The sequence below is a fragment of the Plenodomus lingam genome (assembly GCF_022343315.1).
Source record: "Plenodomus lingam strain CAN1 chromosome Unknown contig_8, whole genome shotgun sequence".
Taxonomy (NCBI): domain Eukaryota; kingdom Fungi; phylum Ascomycota; class Dothideomycetes; order Pleosporales; family Leptosphaeriaceae; genus Plenodomus; species Plenodomus lingam.
In genome coordinates, this window is record NW_027093972.1 from 1399685 (window position 1) to 1424710 (window position 25026).

Genomic DNA, 25026 nt, shown 5'->3' on the forward strand with positions numbered 1-25026 from the left:
TGTCGAATAAGTCAACAATTAATTGCTCCAAAACCTCCCGGTTGACGATGCTCGGTTTAGTGACATTGTCGGGATCGATCGTGCATCATTGCACTAAAGCAGCATGTTTGAATCGGATAGCCAATCGATGACGATTGCATCCGATTAATAGAGAAAGTCACGTATTACGGCCAGTACGGCGTGTAACATTTGTGTTGGATTGGCACGACAGTAATGTTAGTCGTGCTGTTAATCCCTCCGAGGAGCGTGAGAGCAACTACCGGTACGGTCAGAGGAGCTCGCTTGGGAGGGAGGCCGTACGCTAAATCATTGACGACATACGGTACAACATGCTGTTCGATGTAAATTGATGGACGACTACCGTATCGCCAATCCTTGCAACACTTGCTGTTGCGACATTACCGTGATATGCGATCTCATGATGCAATATAATAAACACCACCATGAGGACCACGTGTAAGTCGGCCCGGTTACTCGACCGTATCCTGCTAGCCCTATCACGTTCCCATTACATGGGACGAAAGTTGAAAGGGCCTCATATATTCCATCTCGTCACCACAGGCTCATGAAGTACAGGCCATAGGACGCAGTGTAACTACAGTGGAGTGGCACAGCCATTGCAAGGGGCCACAGGCCCGCCACAAGTTGACAACAACGACGATAGATGCATTCCTAATCTGGATTTCAACGCGGGTAACATCCTCCTCGTCATATGATGAACGTTGGTCGCGACGGATGATAATTTCAGAGAGACATCTCAATTTCTCTCGAGCACAAAATATTCGTCGAGTCTGACACGATGATGGCGCAGAGCTCCGATCGCCGCCTTACCGGTACCTATCGTCAGGGTTCAAGAGTATGTTTGCGATCATCTCAGTCGCACTGTGTAACACCCTGTTCGTGTTCGTACATGCTCAGACACATTGTTGCCTTACATGGCACAAGTCGCCTCGTAGTACTCTAGAAGACACGATCTTGTACAACGTATTGCAAAATGCGTTAATTGGGTTCAAAGCCACACCGCCGGTCTCCTGCCCGGGCCTCCTGGTTCCCCGAGGCTTCGAAGCAGGTGATCACTCTGTGCTCCCAAAGCCACGCGCAGAGCAGCCGAACCACGTTGAATTGACGCATTCAATCTCGTGGTGCATAATCTAGCCTGGTCATACTGCCTTCGGTGCGCATTTGCACGAGCGTAGCTGTAATATTGACAGCGTATAATGCGTACCCTCCGGTGATGCCGAAGTATCCTGTCGCTTGGATCTCATGGGTCTGGCTGCAGGGTCTTCTGCATTCTTCTTCAAATACAAATAGTATTCTGCAAGCCACAGGTTTGTGATCCTATGAGAGATGGGATGTCGAGTCCTTTAGCCTGGTTCATTTCCTTCTCTCTTTAACCCGACTGGAGGCGTCATCCGCTGCAGACTGGAAGTACGGGTACTAGCCGTAGACACGAGGTTGACGATAAGATAGGCAGAGGCCTAGAATCATTCCCATCGCACTTACGGGAGTACCTGCTTGACTCAATATCGGGTGCAAATTGGTTGAGCAGGTTGTATTTGTGTTCATATAGCAGCGCCTTGATATGTGGGATGACATTATCGAACAAGGATAGGTAGTGTTGGCGGGCAATCGTTCGCAGCTCAAATTCACCGTTATGCAGGGTTACCTCTCCACCGCATACTCGACGTGTAAGGCCAAATAGCTGGCAAAGTGGTGATGCAACATCCCTTCGCGTACCGAGTCAACTGTGCGACAGCCTCCGGAAACATTGCGTATGGATGTTTACGATTATTTACGACTAGGCACGTACGGTAAGCTTGATAGTGGATTAGGAAGAATACATGACCGCTTAAATTTACAGCTTATCGGGGCACGGGCGTATAGAAAGCAGGACTCGAGTATCTGTCAAGGTTCCAAGTCAAGCAAGACCCTTTCGCTTTTGTGATAGGACATGAGAAATCGAGCTGATAGCTCAACACCAAGTGCGACTCGATTGCGAGTGCGAGCACATGAACGATAAGTAGCATCGAACATCCGTACAGGGGTAGGTTTGTTTATTGCTCGCTCGCACGCTTGCACTCTCTATCGATCGCATGGCCGATGAGTCGACTCCCACAGAGTACATAAATGGGATTAGACGATGTAAGGTCTTAGAAGAGCCAAGGTCTCACACATGGAGAGACATTGCACTTTGGCAGGTCGTTTCTCGCATAGGGCAGAAGTGCGAGGTTAAGATGTCATGACCAGTATGCAGTCATGAACAATACGCAACATGGGTATACCGTATGAATAGCCAAGGGGCGTATACGCGTGGATCTGTACTATTGGGGATATGAGCCGATAACGTGATCTTATGCCGATCGCATGTTTGGGGCAGATCTTGTCAAGTAATTATGCAAATCCGCATGTTGTGACTGATGGTGTTTGTACGCAAAATTCTTGTTGCTTAATTCACAGGCCCCAGACCGTGTACTGGAATAAGCCCAGAAGACGCCTTAAGCGCCACATCTTAGTTAAGCATCCGCTGTCAAGGGCGGTTAGCGAGCACCAATGGACGGGAGCATCCTTCAGCTCAAGATTGTACTCTACCGATGGCAGCGAGGAAGAAGCATGCTCACTGCATAAGGCTGACTATGTAGTTTCAAGCCCTTTGCTGATGTCAACCTGGACTGCTGTTTGCGCCGCTACTGCATTAACTCGGGGTACAAGGTGGAGAAGAGTGGGCACTGGGCATTGGCCAAGTCGGACCGGTATAAACGCACACATTACGCTTTGATATACGACAAAGTTGTTCCGTAACTGGGTCGGCTCAGCCAGAACAGGGTAACGGTATGCGTTGTTTCGATCTTTTAGGTTACGTGGACGAATTCTCAAGAAGGCCCTGACCGGCTGGAAAAGTTGTTGGAAAGGTTGGTTAGACGGCAAATCTCACCCGACAGCGGGTAATCAGCGCCCAGATTGTTTGCGAGGCAAACCTGGACAGTGGTACCGATCCTTCTCCATATTTAGCCTACCGCAGCCAGTTTTCAAATGGACTATTGCATGCATCCAGAGTAACGACCTTAAGTCGGATGAGAATAGGCGCAATGCATCTAGGTGATGCAGCAAATGTGGAGGTCCAAGGTGGAGGGGGGGAGGGATATGGGATGCCTTGTGTGGACGTGGGCTGCGGACTGATTCCATCCTGCTGTGGGGGTATCTGTACAAGTAGGATGATGTTGCAACACAGTACAGTATACCTAAGTCACCAGGCTGTGTGGACATGTGTGTGGTATGTATGTGGTTGCTGATGAAGATGCAGATCCTTGGTATCCCAGGTCGACTGCGAGATCCAGCACGCTAATCCCAATGGGCTCGAAACACTGCACCGCCACCAATACATCCTACAGTAGCCCTGCATGATTGCCAGAGTCCCTCGCTGCAACCGGTCGTCTTCGAGATGCGGTTACTACCTTCATGTGGAATGATTCGCTATGGCCATCGAGTCTCGTTGCCCAGTACTGCCAATTCGTGAGCAAGAGCGGTCCGTGCCGTTTAATTAAGAAGCAGTGGTAGTTGTGGATATGGGAAAGGCTTCTCACTAGGCTTTGCGGCACGTCTGAGACGAGTTTATTCTCCGCCGTGGAATGTCTCGGCAGCTAGCATGACCGCTTTCCGCTATTTTTCCTATCCAGTCAGAAGTTGCGTTCTCTTACCATAAGCCTGTGATTTATACGTGTACAGATGCCGTCCCCGACTCCCCGCATAGCGGTAATAGATCAGAAAGCGTAGAGAATTTTAGAAATCTCGTCTATTCTACAATCCACGAAATCAGATGAATCTGGATAAAACCTTACACATTTAGCGTTCAGCAACACAGTGCTTGCACTTGAAAAGATAGAAAATTAGTCGGGTGAATGTGAACCTCTGGAAACTAGGGACATTCTGGATACTTGAGATCGAAGAAACTTTGCAAAATAGATGTCGTCTGGTAGGACATTGTATCTAAGAAAAAAAGTTGCTACTGGACTTCTATTTGGCTTCCGAAACGCCCCAGACCGCCACTGGGTCCACCAAGTGTATCCATGATGTCATCATGCCATACCTATCTGCTGGGGTAGACTGTGTTGCCAGTACCAGTAGAGAAGCTGAAATGAAATCGCTGCTCATGGCACGGCCTTTTATTGAATACCCCAGCCATGGTACCATATGGTACGCAAACAATGATGAGGCAGTCATGCTACCGCTGTGGTGACAAATTCATCTGGCCATGATTCGAAAGGGGAGGGATGCAGCGATCGGCGATCAATTGAGCGACACAATAAAAGTTGATGCCATGCGGCAAGATGGAATGCTTAGGTGTTTGCCAGAAGTGAGCGGTGGCAGCTCTGTTCACGCGCTACCATGTTAAACGACACGAGCCAGGTAATCGCTACAAGTGCTAGGTGTAAGTTCAATATCGGCTTGAGGCACATGTTCTATGGCTGTGGTGTCCACTGAAGATGGAGCGGTAATGGAACGATACGTAAGGGCCCGCAAAACAATTGCGTCGGGTGCACGTGATGTCCCCGTATGCACCACCTAGGTACTGGTAGGATGCAGAATGGCGCTAGCAAAGCTTGACCGGCCAGCGCGCAAGTATTTTTGGATTTTTGTGACCACGACCTGTGACGCAGTGTTCACACCGTTCCAGTCCTTCGCTTTCAAGACGAGAGTGTCCAACAGGTCGTTCAGCAGCTCACAGCAACACGGCTTTTCAGCACGAAAACGACAAGCTAAGACGCCGTGGCATGTTGGACGATGCTCAACTCGACTGTTGCTTTAGCCTTTGGGTCGGCGAATTCGTCAGAGATTGCTCTGATTCAATGGCCCAATACAGCCTGAGCAACCACGATCCGCGGGGGTTGCAGCAAACGCATCGCCATGCATCCAAGTCGCTCAATCCGGCGGCCACGTCGAGGACCTGAATGTTCAGCGCTGAATGTCGCTCTTTGAAACAGGCGTGGCAATCTCTGGTGGAGGGACTGGGGCGCCTATCGACTGCGACTCAGCCGCGTGGTGCTGACAGCCGTTCATTGCATGTCATCTTTGGTATGCTCATCGCTACCTGCACGAGCAGCTTGTGCGAAACCATGCCTCGTATAGACGGCAATCACGGGTACGCCCGTTCTGGCCGCTGGCGCTGGAGGATGGGAAGAGGTTCACAGAGTAGAGTAAGCGGCCCATGTCCTCGAAACCCCAGACTGGAAGAAACCACAGCGGCTGACTTGCCGCACGGCAGCATGTAGATCGTCGAGGCTGTGGGCGTAAGTAACGTTGTCGTATTGAAGAATACATTACGAAAGTATGGGAGGCTTACATGTACTGTCTTCTCCTCCAGGGCACCAACGCGCTTGGCCAATGCTCGGTTCACAGAGGCTTGGTGGCTGACGCAGGCTCGCAGTGCATACTCACCCCTGTTGAGCGTCTGCGCCCGAACCCTCACCCAGCCGTGGTGCAGAACCCCAAGATATCCTACATCCCTGCCCTCGCCGAGTCTTATCATCAACGCTGTGCAGCAACCCCTGGTCGCCCAGAGTTCAATCTGACCTAGCCAAGTTCAGTCTTGAGTCTTGACCCACCCAAGAGCATGGTGCGCTGCATGTAACTGAGAAGCACTAGCTCATAGCTCTGATGCAGCTGGATTGCTCTTCAAGTGAAGAATCATGGTTGCTCAGATGCATAATCAACCTCCCTGTCGGGAATGGTACGCCAGTCGAGCCCGATTCTACATCTCCTACGTCTAGACGTGCTTCCGTTTCCATGGAATGGAGCGGCACCCACGGCGCTCTTCTCTAGTACCGATCTATTTGCTTCCTGAGCTCTCTTGGTAACTCGAAAATCTGTTTACTTTCTCAAAAGTCCTCGTAACACAGGGCCTGACCTTGGTCTTCATCTCACAATAGCGCCATAGGATTTGTTCTGCAGTCGCAGTCAGCACCACAGCCGTTCTCAATACAGCTTTTTTGGTCTGACGTCTCAACAAGCTGCCTTGAACACTGACCTGACGTTTGAAATTCTCACTTTAGCCCCATACCGTTGTTCCTACCCGTCCTAGTGTCGCCGCAATCTAGGCCAATTCGCAGTCGGAATTGCTGGCCTACCACTTATAGGAAATCGACTACTCTCTGCAACCATAGCAACATCAAATTTGGCCAAGGTCCCTAGCACTGTCCACGATTCGGTCGTTACAAGTCCCTGTTATTGCCATTGCTCACACTGGCTGCCCATCCTCCTTTGCCCATCTGGATCTTGACCTGCGCTTCCCCACCAAATCCGATTACCATCTTCATCACTCGGTTTACCGAGGCCTGAGTTGCAGTTCATGACCAAGAACATCAAGAAGATGGTCTTCTGTACATATTGCGGGCAATCTTTTACCCGAGATGAACATCTCGAACGACATATCCTTACTCGTGAGTTTGTCTTATCTTCATGCCATCGATTGCAAAGGAGACTTCGCTTTGACTTGCCATCCATGTGCTAATCGTCTTCAATGAGTAGACACAAACGTTAAGCCATTCAAATGCTTTACCTGCCACATGAGCTTTGCCCGAAGGTGCGTTCTTGCAACTCTCTGCTTTGAGGCCTCCCGATCAATTCACCTAATCCATTCAAAACGGAAGGCTGACCCGTTGACCAGAGACCTCTTGCAAAGACATTATACTGTCCACGGTCGTAATCAGAACAATGAAGAAGGCCTCCCAGTACAGGGCATCATCCCCAAGTCTGCCGGTCGTACACCCATTGCCTGCGAGCATTGCGCAAAGACTAAGACGAAGTGTGATAAGAAGTTTCCATGCAGTCGATGCGAGGCGAGAAATCTCACTTGTACCTCTCGACCAACTCGCCGTCAATCAAAATCAGTCCAACGCCTGAACAACCCTCCTGGAAACAGCAGAGCACCGAGCGATACGGGAAGCAGTCCGGATGCTCAGACCAAACAGGATGATACTACTCCATCCAATGAGTCGCAAGCCAACAGCCAACCTTCACCCCAAAAACCGTCACAGCAAAATGATCGCACATCTTCCTCTTCTCTTGAACCGCATTCTCGAAATGCATCTGTGGTGTCGCAGCCAGCACTGGCCAACATACAAGCCAGGTCTGTGAGTACAACGCAAATAGCGATCACAGGCACGCCTCCGCTCTTTGATCAGACACCCACAAATCCGCTTGCACACGCAGCTCCAATTATGTCGCCATTATCCACGCCAGTCCAAGGTATGGATGGCTTCGTGTCCTCGACACCTGTGTCTGGATACGAAGAATTTGCACAGACCGCCCATGATCAACCTCGGCACGAGAGCCCACAATTATTCATGAGTTCATGGGATGCCATACCCATGGCCACAGATTATGGCGCTATGCGAATCGATCCTAGTTTGCTCATGTCGATGAACATGGACATGACTATGGGTCAGACCAATGAAGACATCCTTGGGATGATTCCCGACATGAACGACTCACAATTCTACGGTCCCATGCAGACCCCCATTACAACACCTGACATGGACGAGAACATGTCTGACCTTCAAATTGGTAGCTCTGCGTCAATGTACTTCCATTTAAACAGGAATCCTTCCATTGCAGACACAGGCTTAATACCAGACCTAGGAGCTATCGTCGCCGCTCGTGATGGTTGGACAATCTTTCGTTGTACGCCGCCTATCGCACCCAACACTTGCCCCCGCACGGCACGTCTGAATGTTGAACGTTTGGAATTCAGCCTCAAGAACAATGAAGTTTGGGGTAACTGGCCATTTGTTGCATGGGATGAAAGTGATTTCCAGTACAATGGCCAGATCAAGATAGCCCCGCTTCAGGAGGCTACACGAGACAAGCTACTTGCCATTACGCAGAGCTTTTTGTACAAGGCTTTCGACATCCATAAAGACGGGAGTTCTTCTTCGAATAGTGGCGAGTCTCCAGGGTCGACTGGGTCTCATTCCACTTTCATTTTGCTGCCACCTGCCCGGGTTTTGGAATTCTTTTTGAAATCATATGCCAACTCTTTTGAGCAATTTTATCCGACTTCTGCCCATGGCGTTCTCGATGCAAACGGACTCATGCAGCACAACAACGATAAAGCTTCTAGCTTACTCATTCTCATGATGATTGCGTCGGGAGCCATGACTATACCCTCGATTGAGGCAAGATTACTCACTGGTGGTTTTATTGAAACCTGTCGGATCTCGCTTTTCGATCTCATTGAGAAGAATATCATAATGGCCAGCGATCCCATTGTCTTGCGGGCGGCTCTGATTTTTACTGTACAGGCAGCCTGGAGTGGCGACAAGTGGCAGATGGATATCGCGATGGGCCAACGCGGCATGTATTGCTCAATGCTTCGTCATGCGGGACTCCTTGCGCAGTGGCCAACTCCACTACAACCTGGGAATGAACATAGAGGCGCAGAGGCGTTATGGCGAGAATGGATCGAGCAAGAGAGCCGGAGTCGGTGAGTAGTCAAATCTGCATCAGTCGTAATCACACGGATCGTTTCGCTAACGCTTCGACAGTCTTGTCTATGCTTGGGTCATGGCAGATCAGGAAATTTCGTTATTCCAAGATTCCGCGCCCATCTTCTCGGTCACTGAATTAGGTGTATCCATGCCAGACACGGATCAACTCTGGCAAGCTCAGACTGCCAAGGAGTGGTCAGGCATTTTCGATGAAGTCCACAAGTTCTCCAACGGAATCTCGTCGGTAGGCTCTGGAGTTCGGCCGCAGAATCTCAGGGATCTCTTCCGGTGCTTTTTGGACGATGAGATCGTTGTGCATGATGTCCAGGAAATCCACCTTACGCCAATGCATCTACGTCTGTTGCTACATCCTCTGCAAACTCTGGTGTGCCAATTCTGCCAGCTGCTCAGCTGCTTCTCTGATAGTTTTGCTGCTTCGAGATCCCGCAACAGGGCGCTCAGTGCTGCATCTACTCGCGTTCGTCTCGAGGAGGTACAAGCACTGCTTGGACGCTGGTCCGACTTGGCCCAACGATATCTGGCGGCGAACATAATGTGTCCCATCATGCACGCCAATCTTGTCATGTTCCACCTCATCAGCCTGAACGCCGTCACAAATTTCCCACAAATTGAACGAGTCGCGCGACGTGAGGATCCCGAATTCGACTTTCAGAAGCCGGCAATTAGCGGAATACGTAATAAATGTTTGTCCGATGCACATGAAGCCATCTCCCATGCTGGCCAAATTCTCCGTCTGGTACGCGAAATGCCTCGAGGTACTCGTTCGCCATGGTGGGCGGGTGCTATTTATCGTGCTGCTCTTGTAATGTGGGTGACAACCTTTGCCAACGACAGCCCTGCCACTCCTATCCAGCAGAACCCACATTCATCACAAACTTCCTCCGTCCCAGTAGACCAGTTCCCTCCTGAGCATCCGACAATCCGACGGTATGTTTCTCGAGGAGAGGGTTACCCAATCCTTACCAAGCGAGATGGTCGACATGTTTTGTTAGACAATGGCTTTAGGGTCCTCGCCCACTGTATCGAATTGATTGACGAAGGAGTCGCGACAAGGTTTTCGGATGGTATCCGAAGCAAGCTCGATACTCTCGCAAGAAGCTAGTCGATCATTTTCTCATCTGACTCTTTGCCCATTCGTTCCCAGTCTTGCACTTCTATTGGACGCCCGAATCTTTCTCAACGAGTCGAGCGTTCACTGCTCTGTTTTTTTTTTGCTTCGCGGCTCTTATCTGGCGTTCCACTTCCCCCTGTAGGATTCGTTCTTCTTGGCGTTACTGGTTGCTGATGTACCATGATGGAAGGTCATTCATCCCGGCATGCCATTGAATAGGGGCGTACACCAAGACCGTCATACCCTTTTGCATGTCTCGATTTGCAAACCATGAATATTTTGAAAGTCTGTCGTCAGTCTTCGGCTCATCGCGACTCATTGCTGTGGATGAGTAGCGCTTGAATAGGGCACAGGATACACATTGCAATAAAATCGTATATACTTACCTCGTAACATTTTTTCTCTTCCTACTTTGGTCTTTTTCAGACGTATGACGTTAACATTCGTTATGAAGTGGGGTGAAGCTCCTGCTGAGACATTAACTGACGGCGGACAGTGTCGGCCCACTATGATCATATTAAGATGAGATTCGAGGAGGGAAATAGTCGTTCATCAAGGTCTGTCTTTTAAGAGATGAATTTGATTGATGGTAGAGTTGATAGCGACGGGGTAAGTCTTGCCCACTCGAACCAGGGTACGTCTCCTTCTCCTTGCCAACCACGTACGTTGTCACAATGTCCTTGACCTTTTTTTTATGCTTCTCCGCGCCCGTGTTTCAGATGTACGCCAGCGTGTGTTGTTTCGGAGATTATGATTGGTGGTCTTCAGGTCTGGAGGCTGACGGTGGGTTGATGGGGAAACGTAGATCGATGTATCATGTGCAAAGCCGGCACTGCTATGGTGGGGTACTCCAGGCGTATGCCCTACGGGACAGGCCGGGCGTTTACACCTTGCGTGCCTCTTGCGTAGTTCTGGCTCACAACGAGCAAGTAGTAGTGGTTCGTGGAGGATTGGGAGCATGGATCTGATAACAAGTCGTACAGATTGTTCTCATCTCATTTTGGATACCGAGGCGCTCAAAGTCGAAGTCTTCCCTCGTGCGTAATAGGAGGTGTATAGGAGATGAGTCTAGTCGAGGTACTGGGAATACCGGCAGTATGAATGGTCATACGTGCCATCTAATTGCACAGAAGCGTCTCGCCTCTCCTCCTTCCCGAACGGCATGCAAGGCCTTCGTCACACCATTTTGACGCCGCAGTACTCTCAAACTAATATAACCCGAGCCAAAGTAGCCATGACGATCCAGAGGACCTTCACTGCGTTCCCTTCTGCTGGTAACAACCTAGCCGGCTTGCAAGTGGGCCCATTGCAACCCACATTTTCCCTTTTTCTGGCTATATCGGTCCCTTTGATCCGATCTCACTGTTTTATCAGACAATCACAGGATTCGGATTGCCAGCACCGAGGACGTGCAGCAAGAGGTGATACAGCAACAGTAAAGCGCATGTCCGTTTGATTGACATGCTTACGCGTCTGTCTTGGCTCTTCACCTCAGTCAGTAGCGAATGCAGGTCCAAGGATTTCAGGCGTTGGAAGCAAATCAGCGGTTATGGTAAATTGACATCATCCTCATTATCATGTCGTGGCACACTGCCTCGTCCCAAGACGAGATACCATTAAGCAGATCATATCAACACTGGAAATATTCACTCATTGGGCCCCATGTTCTGTCACAAACACGAGGTGCGGATAAGCATACGGGCATCCGGACGAAAGCCGTGGACATGGTAAGAGTTAGACCGTGCGAACAGGGTTGGGATAGCAGTACTTGCTCAATTTTAGCTCATTCTAGAGTCAACGCTTTGTTACTGTTTGAGAATCGGGTCGGGGAACCGGCGCTTAATATATGCCGCGGGTACAACGACGGTGAAGGGGAGCAGGGCTGCTATATGACTCCTATTTGGCGATTGCACAGTTATTATATAACTTGAAGACCACTGGAGGAACTCCTTTTGATGTCAGCGCCACCCATGAAACACATGTCATTAGAAGTAAGCTTGCGCAAAGTTACGGTATACAATGGTGTCTATCACATCATCAGATGCAGGACCTTATCAAGGCAGAAATGCTATAATGCTACACTCTATCATGGTGAAAATATAGTGTATCAAGGCCTAAATTCCGACTAGTGAAGCATCAGTTAGCTAGCTAATACGCTGTTTCTCCGTATCATCCATGGATACATCGGACATAGCCGATTGCTATACATAGTAGGTGATACAGTCCAAAACACTAGAGTAACACCGAAAATTGACCCCAACAATTGCTGAATTAAACATTAACGGGCAGAATAACCGCATGTCTGGGCCGAATCTGACCTTCTCCCAACGTTTTTTCCGTGTAACGGGAAATGGACTGAGGGGGAAAGCCAAGCGCTTTCGGACGTGGCTATTTCTCTGTCCACCACGCCGCGAAATCTACTCAGAGCTTGTTCTCGCGACCTAGATCACAATGAGGTGACTGCAGCACAAAGAATTCCGTGAATCATCGGAATCCAGAGCGTAAATCTCCTCTTATGTATATGTTTACGTCTTTGGTTCCTCCTGAATAATGGCGATGTCGGCGCGAGATGGCCCATCATCGCCCTCAAATTGGAATAGCGGTGAAGAATCCAAGTATACTGTATGTGTCAGCTGAGAATTCGGAGAAGGTCAAGATAAAATGAGAAATTCCATCCCTTATCCCAGCCTAGCACGCATTATTGTACATGGTGGTAGAGGCTGCAAATAGCCGTGCCGTGGTAGATGCACGACTTCTTTCCCTCGTGCCAATGCATCGGTGAAATTTTAAGCAGAATAAACAGTCCGTTTCTCTATTTATTTTCTTCCACAGCACCAATCAATCACCGTGGAGACTAGCAATTTCCATAAGTCTGGACAGTAGACGATTTTGCAAGATCTAGACGTCCCAGACAGAACGGAGGTTTCACGATGGAATCTCGTTCAATTGGTGCAGAAGCACAGATTTTTCAACTCTCCGTCGCAGTAATAAAGTTTTAGTACGGTTACGACGGCGTGATTATGAAATTGGTTAATCGTGCAACTACCGGTAACATCTTTATCGTTGACCACCGGCACAAACGAGCTCCACAAATTTTGGCCTTGATCCAAACATGAACAACTAGAACAAGCCATGAGTAGAGTACAATAGGCCAGAGTCCGCTCGGCTGTTTCAACACACTGGTCTCGAGATGAAGTAAAGTTGACAAGTGCAAGAGGCGGACATGGAGTTAAGCGGATCCCCGCTTTCCACAGGAAACCGGATCACCAAATAGTTGATTGCGACGCTCCCTTTAGCCGGCTTGTGCGACGCGAATCCACCAGCCGTCATTCGGATTCCTAGTCGCCAAGCGTTCACTTCGTTGTACAGCTTGATCGCTAATGATGGGGAGCCAGAGAAATGGTGAGGGAACCGATGGACACAGATGCTTCGCGGTTGAACAGCCTCAGTGACGGGAAATGATGAGCTCACACAGGCTATCTTCAATGGTCATGTGACAGGGTTCGAGAGTCGCGTTGGAATGATTGCGATGATGGATTCGTTTTCCGATTGTAGACTTGAATAATGCTTACAAACTGATGATCCCATGCCAGACCTTCACTCAACGGCCCTGGGTTGTTACCGTATCCAAGGGCGTGGGCTATGACCGCAGTCTAGACAGTGACGTTCAGCGCAGGTCCTGCAACCAACTTCTTCATAGGTCAATGCCCCTTTACAATAAAAGCTGCTTCGTCCTGAAGCAAAATCTTTGTTTCGCGACCACATGTTGTCATGGCTGGGTGCAGAGCGACCCCAATGTTCCACATTCATGCACCAATCATAACTTGATCGTCTTGCCCCCATCTTCGGCCCCTCCTTCCGAATCACCACTTCAATGCAATTGAGGCTCTGGCTCTCCTGCGGCGGGTCAGGTACGTGGATATACGCCCAGGATTCACGACTCTCGGAGGCAATGAACTGTCCCGGCATTCAGATGGGGGGAATGTGTGGGTGTTGGGACACCGAAGGCAGGACGGGCAAGACACTACGCATCGATATGCAATCTTCTCCGCTGGAGTGCCGGGTTGTATAGCGGTATATAGACCGGGTGTCTTCTCTTTGGATTTGAGTCATCATCACAGCAGCTACTTCCATCACATATTCTCAAACACCACTATAATCCAGCGATCGTCTCACTGCCCGCAAACCGCAGCCACCAAAACTTCACAATGGCCGAGATCGAGCAAACATGGAGCCTGGCAGGCAAAGTTGCCGTAGTCACTGGTTCAGGTCAGTCAGGGTACCACCGAGAGTCTTCAAATCGTGACTAACAGCCCCAGGCCGTGGAATCGGCAAGGCAATGGCCCTCGAGTTGGCCAAGCGCGGCGCAAAAGTCGCAGTAAACTACGCCAACACAATTGAAGGAGCCGAACAAGTCGTCAAGGAGATTAAAGCACTAGGAAACGGCTCCGACGCCCATGCCTTCAAAGCCAATGTAGGCAACGTCGAGGAAACCTCCAAGCTCATGGACGACGTCGTCGCCCACTTCGGCAAACTCGACATTTGCTGCTCAAACTCTGGTGTTGTGTCGTTTGGCCACTTCAAGGACGTGACGCCAGAGGAGTTTGACCGCGTCTTCACTATCAACACGCGTGGGCAGTTTTTCGTGGCCAAGGAGGCGTACAAGAGGATGGAGATGCATGGCCGGATTATCCTCATGGGCTCAATCACCGGCCAGGCAAAGGGCGTACCGAAACACGCAGTCTACTCTGGCTCCAAGGGTGCCATTGAGACCTTCACGCGCTGCATGGCCATTGGTAAGTTTTCGCCGGTGAAATGCCTGCCCCACATGACTGACTTGCCATTCCAGATGCCGGCGAGAAGAAAGTCACGGTCAACTGTGTTGCCCCCGGTGGCATCAAGACAGACATGTACCACGCCGTTTGCAGAGAATACATCCCCGGCGGCGAAAAGCTCAGCGACGACCAAGTCGACGAGTACGCTTGCACATGGTCCCCACATGACCGGGTCGGTCAACCAGTGGACATTGCCCGTGTGGTGTGTTTCCTTGCGTCCAAAGATGGAGATTGGGTAAATGGCAAGGTCATTGGTATTGATGGTGCTGCTTGCATGTAAGGGTTGCGCTGTATGAATTTAAAGAGTTCTTCTTGACACGTACACTCTCTATGCGCGCTTTGGGATATTCATAGCATATATGGGGCGTTCTGGCTCGTAGAGCGAAGAGTAAAAAATATCAAACACCTTTTTGGCACTTGGATTTAAACCCTCGCTCCCTGTGGTCCCTACGCGGTCCCATTCCGGATATCAAGTCAATGGCATGCGAGATGTCCGTGGTGTGGAGTTCTCGTGTGTCGATGTTGAAATTTATGTGGCGATGATAAGACTAGTGGTGATGTTGATGATGAGTTGTTATAGGCGTAGTGTACCAGACTTAGACCAGAACTTCTACCGTAAGGTTACCATGTAATGCACCACATTACTCGTCCCTCTTCACGTTCAGTATACGACTAAAGTTTACACTCTGACTCGAACTCCTATCACGACGCTATCCATTTCCAATCCTCGCACTCAAAGTTTGCATAGCATCGAAACTCGTTGCTCAAACCCTTGGAGTGCTTGATCTCATAGTCTGTTGTCTTGGTACCAATCTTGCCATATAGTTTCTCCGTGATCAAATTCTCCATGCGCTCGCCCGTGCAGACAATGAGTCGCAAGGCATCCTGCGTCCAAGATTTGGCTAGCCAGCGTACTGTTAACGCAGCTGGGAAAACGTCAGCATGTGCACGATCTTGGGCCTGGTACTGTTGCTCCATGTACTGTACCTTTGGTCTGGCAATCTTGGCTCAGAAAGGGTGGGTCACAGATGATTGCATCGAACGAGGCCTTTAGTTCTGCTGGTAGTTGGATCGGCTTTTCAAAGTCATAGCGGACGAATTCTTTGAATACTGCGAATCGCTCGTCGTATTCCAGGAGGGTCATGTGCGGCCTGCACTTGATCTCGCCTGAAGCCTACCGGTATCCTGCCGTTAGCAGGGCAACTCAACAAAGGGAGAAGTAATTCTTACCAGTATATTTTTCAACTGGATAAACGCACTCGGGGCAGACACAACCGCTATACGCGTCTCGTCTGTGGCGCCGACCAAGAGTTGCCTTGCGAGCAGTGTAGCCGTCTCATCGCTATACCAGAACTGGCTGGCGTTCCAGTCCTCGGTGAATGCGTCCATGGACAATTTACCATCGAAGTCATCTTCCGCCTTGCCTTTTAGCTCTTCGAATTGCTTTTGGCGCGCATCTCGCTCGCCGTAAAATTCTTTAAGGGCGTCTAGTGCACTGCTTGAGAGCTGCCTTTCGTTGCTTAGCCACCATAATGTGGAGTTTGAGAACGGACGTACAGTGGCTCGTCGTCTTCCTCTACCAATGGCATTATGATATGCACTTGTGGGGAGAAATATCGTGGTATTGTGCCTGAGGAGTAGCAGTTTGGAGTGCCATTTGGAAGATGGGCGTTATCGATAAGAATCGCAACAGTGCCTCGGCAAGATGCTTATGGGAGCATCATCATGTCCCCGCGTTCTGTGATGTATGTTCATGCGTTTTGCTTTCAAAAGGCTGTATTCAGTCATGGCTGAGCCTTTGGTTCCTCTCCCTGTGATTGAGAAGCTCAGCAGTCGTGTTATCAGAGTTCTAGGAGGAAATCCGAGCAAGGTGAGTTATCGCTTGCAGTTGGTCATGGACGAAGCGTTAATAGGAACAGTTTACGCTACAGGGTGTGTAGTGTTGAATCGAACAATGTGATATGTCGTGATGATTAACAAGAGTGCAGGGACCAATACATATATTGTGGGAAATGGTTCACAGCGCATCCTCATAGATACTGGCGAAGGCAAGCCAGAATGGATCGCCTCGATCAAGTCCGTCCTGAAGAACGAGAACATCAGCATCGACAAAGCACTCTTGACCCACTGGCATCACGATCACATCCAAGGCGTTCCTGACCTCGTATCGCACTCGCCCAGCACTCAAATCTACAAGCACGAGCCACACGACGACTGGCTGGACATACGCGATGGACAAACGTTCAAGACAGACGGGGCAACACTGCGCGCCTTTCATTCTCCCGGCCACACGACCGACCACATGGCCTTCATTCTCGAAGAAGAAGACGCCATGTTCACCGCCGACAACGTCCTCGGCCAAGGCACCGCCGTCTTCGAAGACCTCGCCGCCTACATGAAGAGTCTAGACAGCATGTCGCACGCCTTCAGCGGCCGCGCCTACCCAGGCCACGGCCCCGTCATCGCCCACGGGCCCGCCAAAATCCTAGAATACATACAGCACCGCCAGCAACGCGAGCGGCAAGTGCTAGACGTCTTGGCAACCGAAAGACCAGGCGGGTGGACGAGTATGGATATCGTCAGCGTGATTTACAAGGACTATCCGCGCAATCTTTGGGAGCCGGCAGAGAGGGGGGTGCTGCAGATTTTGGACAAGTTGAAGGCAGAGGATAAGGTGAGGTATGATGAGGCCAAGGGGACGTGGGAGTTGAGTGGTAGGGGTAGGTCTAGTCTGTAGGATAGTCTAGGTAGCCAATGAGAAGGGTTCGTTTAAGTGAGGGAAAAACTTGAATAAGCGGTTAATGACACATGCCCCGCCCACACTCTTGTACATACGTAGGGAGTGCGGTTGTTGCAACCTGTGAGAGATGATTTTTCTTTCCCACCTCTACTTTTCTGTAGGCTATGTATAATTTAATTACAAAATTTGTCATCGAAATCTGACATTGTGCCAGAGTGGTTAATGGGTTAGACTTGAATCTCCATGTTCATGTCATCTAATGGCTTCGGCCTCGCAAGTTCGAATCTTGTCAATGTCGTTATCACGATTGTAACCATTCCAAACAACGACCCCAAGTTGGGGTCTGTTTTCTTTTTCTTTTTGCCTAGAAAAGAGGATGCGATGCGGCTCAAGCATTACTTTTTGCTCGGGATACATGATGATGGCTAAAGCAGGCTCAGGCACTTTCTTTTCGTCGCAACACGACGGTATCCTTTTTGCTGCTCTAGTAGGTAGTAGTCACTGTATTGAACATCTGGGGTTTCAGCACAATTACTATATTTTTGATAACTCTGTCTATAAGAATAGATCCACTGCGACAAGATTAAGTGAAGTCTATTCCTGCATTCCTAGTAGAGTCGATGTTGAATGAGACTAAGGTACTACATCCTGCCATTGGTACCACAAAAAGGTGATTAAAGAGTCTGGTGACAGCCATATGGTGGGGGTTGGGCAGGAAAACAGGACATGTCGCGAAAGGGGAGGAAGTTTGGCACATTTTGTTGATGGTTGTATATTGGATGGACAAGGATTCCTTGTGCTTGACAGAACAGCGTTGCTAGGTGGATTGGGTATGAGAGCGGGCTAGAATGGTAGGGGTGCAGTGTCTCGTAGACGGTGTGCGTTGGCACTCGCAAGGACGGATTCAGGGCCGGGTGCCTGTTTGATCAAAGCGAAGCAGTCGGCGATGGTGTGTATTGTATCTGCAAACTCAAATATGGAGGATCGACGAGCTTAAGATTGACTGGCAGCTACCCAAGCCAAATTGCCTGTTCTCAAGATGCATATTGTTCCATGTACAATATTCGCTCAAGTGGACGTGGGTGGACATGGTCTTTTCCCAAGGGCGATGTCTAGATACATAGTAGAGTACTCTACATGTGCTGTAAAAGACCGAGCAAGTGGGTCTAGCGAACAGGATCAACGTGACGCGCGCAGATCGAAAGCATCGCGCTCGTGTGGAGTGGAGTGACACGGGAAGAATTAAAAGGCGTGTTGCCAGCCCAACCTCAGATCTGTACCTACCCTAGAATCCGCCACTGCACGTGCGCGACAAGGACAAAAAGAGATGTAATTCCGGCAGCGGACAGCTTCGGCCAAGTCAGGTCGAGATGGTCCATCTCAAGTACACCGCGGTTTTATAAATGGATGGATAGAGAGCGGTGTCGCATGTAGTGTGGGGAAGGCCCTTCGCCGTACGCAGGCTGCCACGTCGCGGCGGATCAATTGCAGAGGCTGGGAAGGGGAGGTACCGGTAGTGCGTGAGAGACGGTCTAATGCAGGAACAAGACTCTTTCTTCCAGAAGCGCAATGCTCCGGCGTCTATACTCCTAGTAGAGAGGAAGATGGGGCATGGATGAGCGGTCTGAATAGCGCGCTTGATTGGCGGTCGGAGGGGACGAAGGCTACGGTTGAGGTATGACGCAGGATGATGGGGGGTGTCGCGGGTCGGTTGCTGCGTTGCTATGCGGGCCCGAGCGTTGCCGTGTTTACGGTTACCAGCCATCTTTCTCCCCAAGTCCCCCAGCCACGCCATACCCCAACCTCATCATTTTTCGCCAGCCAGCAAAAGTAATCGAGGCTGCAGAGAGAGAGAGAGAGAGAAGTCACATTCCAAGCTCCCCACTTTCACTCACCACCACGAGCTCACCCAATTTTTTTTTGGGTCTCGTCGCAACAGACATCTGACAAGTCTTTCATCGCAGAACACATTCCGACCGAAGAGCTGCCAGAGCCCACACCCATCCACAGACCACCATTCCGCGCAATTGACCCGCACGCCTGAGACTTTCACCACCGCCCACCATCCTTCTTCCTCTTCTATCCATATCTGGGAGAACGAGACACCGGCAAGCTACTGTCTTGAGTGCATTCCGCCGCTCATCTCTCCCGGCCCATTGGGGGCGCAGGGAACTACTCCTCCAGCCAGCCTAGGCAAGGCATCCCGCTGAAACAGAAACACATTCACAATGGCCGGCCTACGGTTCGCAGTGAGCATGCAACGTGCGTACCACGCTTCCATTGCAACGCTGGAATGAAGACTAACACGGCTCCAGGGTTGATACCGTTTCTTGGCTTTCACCATGTGCTCATGATACTCATAGCAGTCGCAATCATCCTACTCTGTACGTTGGAATGGAAGCATGCGTCGTGCAGCAGACACTAACCGCACACGCAGCATTATTACTGGCAGGATGCTCATCAACATCACCCTTGATACCCGGCATCTTCCTCATCTCCATGTGGTACGAAAAGTACACACCCACCTATGCGCCAGAACAAGTCGATCCTGGTGTCACACAAGCCATTGCCAACATCGTCGGCAACGCCCAGCTCGGCGTGCGCGTTGGCTACTTTGGCATCTGCATCAACAGAGACGGCGGTGGCTACATCTGCTCCAACAACGCAACTGCACTCGTTGACAATCTGTCGATCGATCAAGATCCGCTCAATCTTGTGTGGGTCGCGGCCACCTTCAAGGACGCCGTCGTCTTCCCCTATCTGCTCATCGTCGCCATCATCCTGGCCTTCTTCACCTTTATTCTCCTTGCCACCTTCCCTGGCTGGCACGAGGAGAGGGACGAGCGAACCGGATCCGATGTCGACGTCAAGCCTTTTCCATCAAGACCTGTGTCGCAAGTCGCTCTCGCACTCATCTTCACCTCGTCCATCTTCGTCCTCGTCTCCGTGCTCTGGCAGCACACCGCCTCAGTCGCCGCCTCCACGATTGCGCAAGACTTGGGTAACGGAAGTGTCAAGTCGGGAGTCGGTACATCAGCCATGGTACTCGGTTGGTTCGGTTTCGTCCTGCTCATAATAGTGACCATCGGATTGCTCGTCATGATTCTCAGCATCGTCATTCTCGACCGCCTGACCGATGACTAATCGAACCATTAGGCATCAATTGAACGATGGGCGACCATCGCGCATGCGTTGTTTGTTTGTTTCGCTGGCGGTTTTTGTTTAATTTTCGCTACCGCATGTACTTACTTGCCTTCATCCTTTCTCCACTTCGACCTACGCTATAAGGATCGATTACATACCCTTGTTTTTTTGGACGCGAAGAGAAGAATATATCTGGCATACTTGGCGTTTGTGGACAGTCTGTTAATGCATTGGAGCGACCGGATGAGCCCCGACTTTGATCGAGAGGCGGGACCTGGGAGAGGTGAGGGCACCGGCACCTGGATGGCAAGGAAAAGGCTTGGGAACGATGATGTTGTAAAGCGGGAAAACGCCTTGAAGGACTGTATTTATGTAGTAAATGAAAGAATGAAGAATGTACGAGTCAAAGACTGCAAATCACAGGCAATCGGAGTCCGATGACCGCCGGCTACTTTTCGCACATCTGGTTGACGCCATGCTGAAAGGGGGTTAGTGCATTCTGTCTGGCGGAGTAAATTGGATTGTTGGTTGGAGGGGCTAGGGGACTTTTTTGTCGGCGGTGCTCACCTGCTCTCGCTTTGGAGTCTTTTCTTCATACTTTCTGACTCCTCACCTTTCACCTTTCTTCTCTCTTTCTCTCTCTTCACTATACTACGAGTCACGAGTAGAAAACACATACCTTGATTGGCACTCGTGAGATAATAGACAATCAGCCACAATGTCTACATACGCCCTGCCCAAGTCTCACCAGGACGTAGGCGTACCCCGCCACATTGCCTATTAGACTCACCATTGCTGACCAAAAAAAAAAACAGCTCATGGAGAAGTCCTTGGTAGAGACTGACCAGGAGGTCGCTCAGATCATGGTTCGCCTCTCCCAACTTCTTGACCCCGAATAAATCCAGAGCTTGCCTAACACCCTGTCAAAGGAGAAAGAAATCCAACGCCAGCGCGAATCCATTCTCCTCATCGCCTCTGAGAACGTCACCTCGCGCGCCGTCTTCGATGCCCTGGGCTCCCCCATGTCGAACAAGTACTCCGAGGGCTACCCCGGTGCCCGTTACTACGGTGGCAACGAGCACATTGACTCGATTGAGCTTTTGTGCCAGGAGCGTGCGCTCAAGACATTCGGCCTCAACCCGGAGCAGTGGGGTGTCAATGTTCAGTGCTTGAGTGGTAGCCCGGCCAATTTGCAGGCGTACCAGGCGATTATGCGTCCGCATGATCGGTTGATGGGATTGGACCTGCCGCACGGTGGGCATTTGAGCCACGGGTACCAGACTCCCCAAAGGAAGTAAGCATATCCCCATCGCGGAGCTATCCTGCACTGGTCTTGTGACAAGAAAACACTGCAAGTAATAGGGTATCCTAACAAGGACTCAGAATCTCCGCAGTATCAACCTACTTCGAGACCTTCCCCTACCGCGTCAACCTCGACACTGGCCTGATTGACTACGACCAACTCGAGCAAAACGCCCTCATGTACCGCCCCAAAGTTCTCGTCGCCGGCACCTCTGCCTATTGCCGCGAAATCGATTATGCTCGCATGCGGCAAATCGCCGACAAAGTAGGCTGCTACCTGCTCATGGACATGGCGCACATTTCCGGGCTCATTGCCGCCGGTGTCAACAAGTCGCCCTTCCCCTACTGCGACATTGTCACCACCACGACCCACAAGTCACTGCGCGGTCCCCGCGGCGCCATGATCTTCTTCCGCAAAGGCGTTCGCAAAACCGACCCCAAGACGGGCGCGCAAACCCTCTACGACCTCGAAGGCCCCATCAACTTCTCCGTCTTCCCCGGCCACCAAGGTGGGCCCCACAACCACACCATCACGGCCCTGGCCGTGGCCCTCAAGCAAGCCCAATCCGACGACTTCAAACTCTACCAGCAACAGGTGATTAAAAACGCAAAGGCGCTCGAGGTCGCCTTCAAGGAAATGTCGTACAAGCTCGTCACAAACGGCACAGACAACCACATGGTCCTCCTCGACCTCAAGCCCTTCAGCCTCGACGGCGCCCGCCTCGAAGCCGTGCTCGAACAAGTCAACATCGCCTGCAACAAGAACACGACGCCCGGCGATAAATCCGCCCTCACCCCAATGGGCATTCGCATCGGTGCGCCCGCCATGACGAGCCGCGGTCTGGGCGAGGAGGACTTCAAGCGCATTGCCTCGTACATTGATCGTTGTGTCAAGCTCTGCCAGCGGATCCAGGCGGAATTGCCCAAGGAGGCGAACAAGTTGAAGGATTTCAAGGACAAGGTCAAGTCGGGCCAGGTGCAGGAGATTGCAGACTTGAAGAAGGAAATTGCCGCCTGGGCTGTTACCTTTCCTCTGCCGATTTAGCTGAGCTGTGGAACGGTCACATGAGTCTGGGTGGCCTTTTTTTTCCTTCGTCCTTCTTACTTTGTTTTTCGAGGGCTGCGATCAGGGCGTTTGGCTTGCATGGGCGTTTTCTCTTCTTTTCTTTACACGGGAGATTTCTAAACGAAAGGTGGGGTGGGGTGCATGCGTGGTGGAGGTTTTCAACAAAACACGAGGTGACAGACAAGTAGGGTGGGGAAGGAGGGGCTTTTATGCCATGATGTGTGTATGACTGGATTGGCAACGGAAGAGTGAAACGCGTATACTTGGCGTGTATTGTGGGAATGACGAGGGATTGACGAGGTTTTCAACACTCCATGTATCACCTGAATGAAATTTTCCACGGGGGAGATTGATGACGACGACGGGAGACTCGGAGATGAAATGTATAGATGAATGCATGCATGCATACATGGAATACCATTTCATACAAACAAACAATCCCCCGTGCAGCCATATATACATTCTCGATCCATGTCCTTTCCTATCCATCCGCATCCCCCTAAACAGCCTTCCAGCTAATCCCAACCCGCACCTGCCCCTCCCCCCCGGCACGCACCACGCTCTGCGCCGTCCCCCGCGGCACCCTCTCCGCACTCCAGCGCGAGCTGCCACCAACCACCAACAAGTCGTTGTCACGCGTGAAGCCGGTGGCGGCAGAGACGCTGTGGGAGCAAGAGAGAGCGCCAGCGAGGATGGCGCAGGGGCCTTTGGAGGAGGAGAGGGTGAAGGGGCCGGAAGCTGTGTCTGTGTCGGAGGGGTTGGAAGGAGGGGATGAGGAAGAAGAAGAGACAGGTGTAGCGGTAAAAGTAGCACAACTGCCCGAGGTAAACCACGTCCCCTTTGTGATTATGCATCCTTTTTCCTCGCCATCTAGCACAACCGTTAGGAAACCACGGCCGGAAAACGGGGTCCTGGGTTCTGGCTCCGCGGTGCTGGTTGGGAGCGGTGCGCCCGTCGTCGTCGTTGACGGTGGCTCGGCGCCCGAGCCAGGGCGCTTGGGGAGATAGCGAATGCCCGTTGCGGGACAGGAACTCTTTGTCCCATCTGGATCGGCGGGGACAAACTCACCCGACTGCAGCGGGCCGCGGACGTCGAAATGGTACCAAATCTCGTTGAGGGCATGGGCTTTGCAGCCCAGAGTGACGGCCACGCCGGGCCGGTGTTGTTGGATTGCGGCTTGGATTTGGGAAAAGGTGTAGGTCTGGGTGGTGCTGGGCGTGATGCCGGCGTCTGCGAGCCAGGTATAGCTGGGAAGGGCGTGGAAGAGGTCGACGGCGGTTTGGAAGTAGTCTACGACTTCCTCGGTGGGGGTGTGGTTGGGGTAGCAGTGGGGTTCGAGGGTGGAGATGCAGGTGCCGTGTTTGGACCATTCGTGTTGCCAGAAGGATTCGTCGTCGCCTTTGTAGTCCTTCCAGTAGGTAGACATGTAGGAGAGGAGGGTTGGGGAGGCGGCCGAGGTGGAGAGAATCGAGGTGATGTTTTTGTAGATGCGCGTGGGGTCGCAGTTGGCTTCGTAGGTGCCGTCGCAGCGGTCGGGCCTGTTAGGAAAGAGGGTCAGATGAGTGAGTTCTCTGGAGGTTGGAGAGGGAAAGGAAACTTATACCATAGTCCGTGGAGGGTCCAGCTATCGTCTGGCCCTGTGGCAGGCGCCGTGTCCCAGAACTGGGTTTGCAGGAGCTGTCCACCTGGGGCGTTGAAGCAGCAGAGATTGTCCACAACAGTCGTGTTGTGACAGCTCAGCTGCGGCATGGGGCAGTTTTGCGTAAAGTCTCCCACCGCTTTGCTTCCACTCCCCAGGAGCATCTGCGCACCGCCCATGGCGAGTTTGCCAAACGTGCGTATCGAGGGAATCATGCTATCCCCTTGTTTGGCCTTGTCCAGAACCAACGACGGAATCGCAGCATTATGTACTCCCTCTCTCGCCGCCTGCGCAATGGAGCCCAGCATGGCCGGCATACTTATTTACAGCGTAGGTACGTACACGACCAATCTTTGTGCGTGCTCTACAGCCAATCCGTCCGTCCCCTGCGTCTCGAATCTGGGTAATCTCCCTAGCGGTGGTGCCAGTGTGGAACAAGCACGACCAAGCTTCACAACCTGATGGCTACTCCCGTAACGGCAACTCTTGATTCTACGCTCTCACAATGAAGCGGCTGATTCGCTAATGGTCGAGATTGGTGTCTACAATCACCTTCCGGAAGAGGAAGAGTGCGAGAGGCGGCGACTAGTTTATGGTGCTGGAGGCCGGCTGGATAAGTCTGTGTGCTTTGTAGATGGTGGAGTCCGACCAGGTATGTCTTTCGTGAGGTAACAAGTGGATGAGA

General features: G+C 51.2%; 10 protein-coding genes across 10 annotated transcripts; 7 read left to right on the plus strand and 3 right to left on the minus strand.

Moving 5' to 3' along the window:
• Positions 1-1160: 1160 nt before the first annotated feature.
• On the minus strand, positions 1161-1988 carry IAQ61_010533 (uncharacterized protein; the record flags this gene model as incomplete). The annotated part of the gene is made up of 3 exons (XM_066098823.1): positions 1161-1315; positions 1504-1702; positions 1875-1988. Coding segments are annotated over 3 exons (468 nt in total), but the record flags the coding sequence as incomplete, so codon positions are not given.
• Positions 1989-5111: 3123 nt separating this feature from the next.
• On the plus strand, positions 5112-5572 carry IAQ61_010534 (uncharacterized protein; the record flags this gene model as incomplete). The annotated part of the gene is made up of 3 exons (XM_066098824.1): positions 5112-5192; positions 5268-5285; positions 5360-5572. The coding sequence occupies 3 exons, from the start codon at positions 5112-5114 to the stop codon at positions 5570-5572; spliced, it is 312 nt and encodes a 103-aa protein (XP_065951369.1).
• A 48-nt stretch (positions 5573-5620) lies between these two features.
• IAQ61_010535 (uncharacterized protein) lies at positions 5621-10059 on the plus strand. The gene is made up of 3 exons (XM_066098825.1): positions 5621-6434; positions 6523-8479; positions 8541-10059. Exons 1-3 carry the CDS (start codon positions 6344-6346, stop codon positions 9604-9606), a joined length of 3114 nt encoding a protein of 1037 aa, XP_065951370.1. The 5' UTR covers positions 5621-6343; the 3' UTR covers positions 9607-10059.
• A 170-nt stretch (positions 10060-10229) lies between these two features.
• IAQ61_010536 (uncharacterized protein) lies at positions 10230-11071 on the plus strand (the record flags this gene model as incomplete). Its single annotated transcript, XM_066098826.1, has 3 exons — positions 10230-10460; positions 10552-10666; positions 10746-11071. Coding segments are annotated over 3 exons (672 nt in total), but the record flags the coding sequence as incomplete, so codon positions are not given.
• Positions 11072-13823: 2752 nt separating this feature from the next.
• IAQ61_010537 (uncharacterized protein) lies at positions 13824-14730 on the plus strand (the record flags this gene model as incomplete). Its single annotated transcript, XM_003841882.2, has 3 exons — positions 13824-13884; positions 13935-14411; positions 14465-14730. 3 exons carry the CDS (start codon positions 13824-13826, stop codon positions 14728-14730), a joined length of 804 nt encoding a protein of 267 aa, XP_003841930.1.
• Positions 14731-15152: 422 nt separating this feature from the next.
• Positions 15153-16039, minus strand: IAQ61_010538 (uncharacterized protein; the record flags this gene model as incomplete). Its single annotated transcript, XM_003841883.2, has 4 exons — positions 15153-15376; positions 15438-15624; positions 15681-15960; positions 16008-16039. 4 exons carry the CDS (start codon positions 16037-16039, stop codon positions 15153-15155), a joined length of 723 nt encoding a protein of 240 aa, XP_003841931.1.
• A 165-nt stretch (positions 16040-16204) lies between these two features.
• On the plus strand, positions 16205-17230 carry IAQ61_010539 (uncharacterized protein). The gene is made up of 3 exons (XM_003841884.2): positions 16205-16320; positions 16370-16382; positions 16439-17230. The coding sequence occupies exons 1-3, from the start codon at positions 16237-16239 to the stop codon at positions 17185-17187; spliced, it is 846 nt and encodes a 281-aa protein (XP_003841932.2). The 5' UTR covers positions 16205-16236; the 3' UTR covers positions 17188-17230.
• A 581-nt stretch (positions 17231-17811) lies between these two features.
• On the plus strand, positions 17812-20334 carry IAQ61_010541 (uncharacterized protein; the record flags this gene model as incomplete). Its single annotated transcript, XM_003841886.2, has 3 exons — positions 17812-19452; positions 19506-19574; positions 19628-20334. Exons 1-3 carry the CDS (start codon positions 19419-19421, stop codon positions 20332-20334), a joined length of 810 nt encoding a protein of 269 aa, XP_003841934.1. The 5' UTR covers positions 17812-19418.
• An 818-nt stretch (positions 20335-21152) lies between these two features.
• IAQ61_010542 (uncharacterized protein) lies at positions 21153-22681 on the plus strand (the record flags this gene model as incomplete). The annotated part of the gene is made up of 3 exons (XM_003841887.2): positions 21153-21200; positions 21264-21628; positions 21718-22681. The coding sequence occupies 3 exons, from the start codon at positions 21153-21155 to the stop codon at positions 22679-22681; spliced, it is 1377 nt and encodes a 458-aa protein (XP_003841935.2).
• Positions 22682-23201: 520 nt separating this feature from the next.
• Positions 23202-24658, minus strand: IAQ61_010543 (uncharacterized protein; the record flags this gene model as incomplete). Its single annotated transcript, XM_003841888.2, has 2 exons — positions 23202-24240; positions 24306-24658. 2 exons carry the CDS (start codon positions 24656-24658, stop codon positions 23202-23204), a joined length of 1392 nt encoding a protein of 463 aa, XP_003841936.2.
• Positions 24659-25026: the final 368 nt, after the last annotated feature.

Excerpts from the sequence above, each read along its gene's own strand:
- IAQ61_010535 (XM_066098825.1), top strand. The coding sequence starts at position 6,344 with ATGACCAAGAACATCAAGAAGATGGTCTTCTGTACATATTGCGGGCAA. Across the intron at positions 6,435-6,522 it reads CGAACGACATATCCTTACTC|ACACAAACGTTAAGCCATTC; the intron begins GTGAGTTTGTCT and ends TTCAATGAGTAG. Across the intron at positions 8,480-8,540 it reads GAGCAAGAGAGCCGGAGTCG|TCTTGTCTATGCTTGGGTCA; the intron begins GTGAGTAGTCAA and ends ACGCTTCGACAG.
- IAQ61_010539 (XM_003841884.2), top strand. The coding sequence starts at position 16,237 with ATGGCTGAGCCTTTGGTTCCTCTCCCTGTGATTGAGAAGCTCAGCAGT.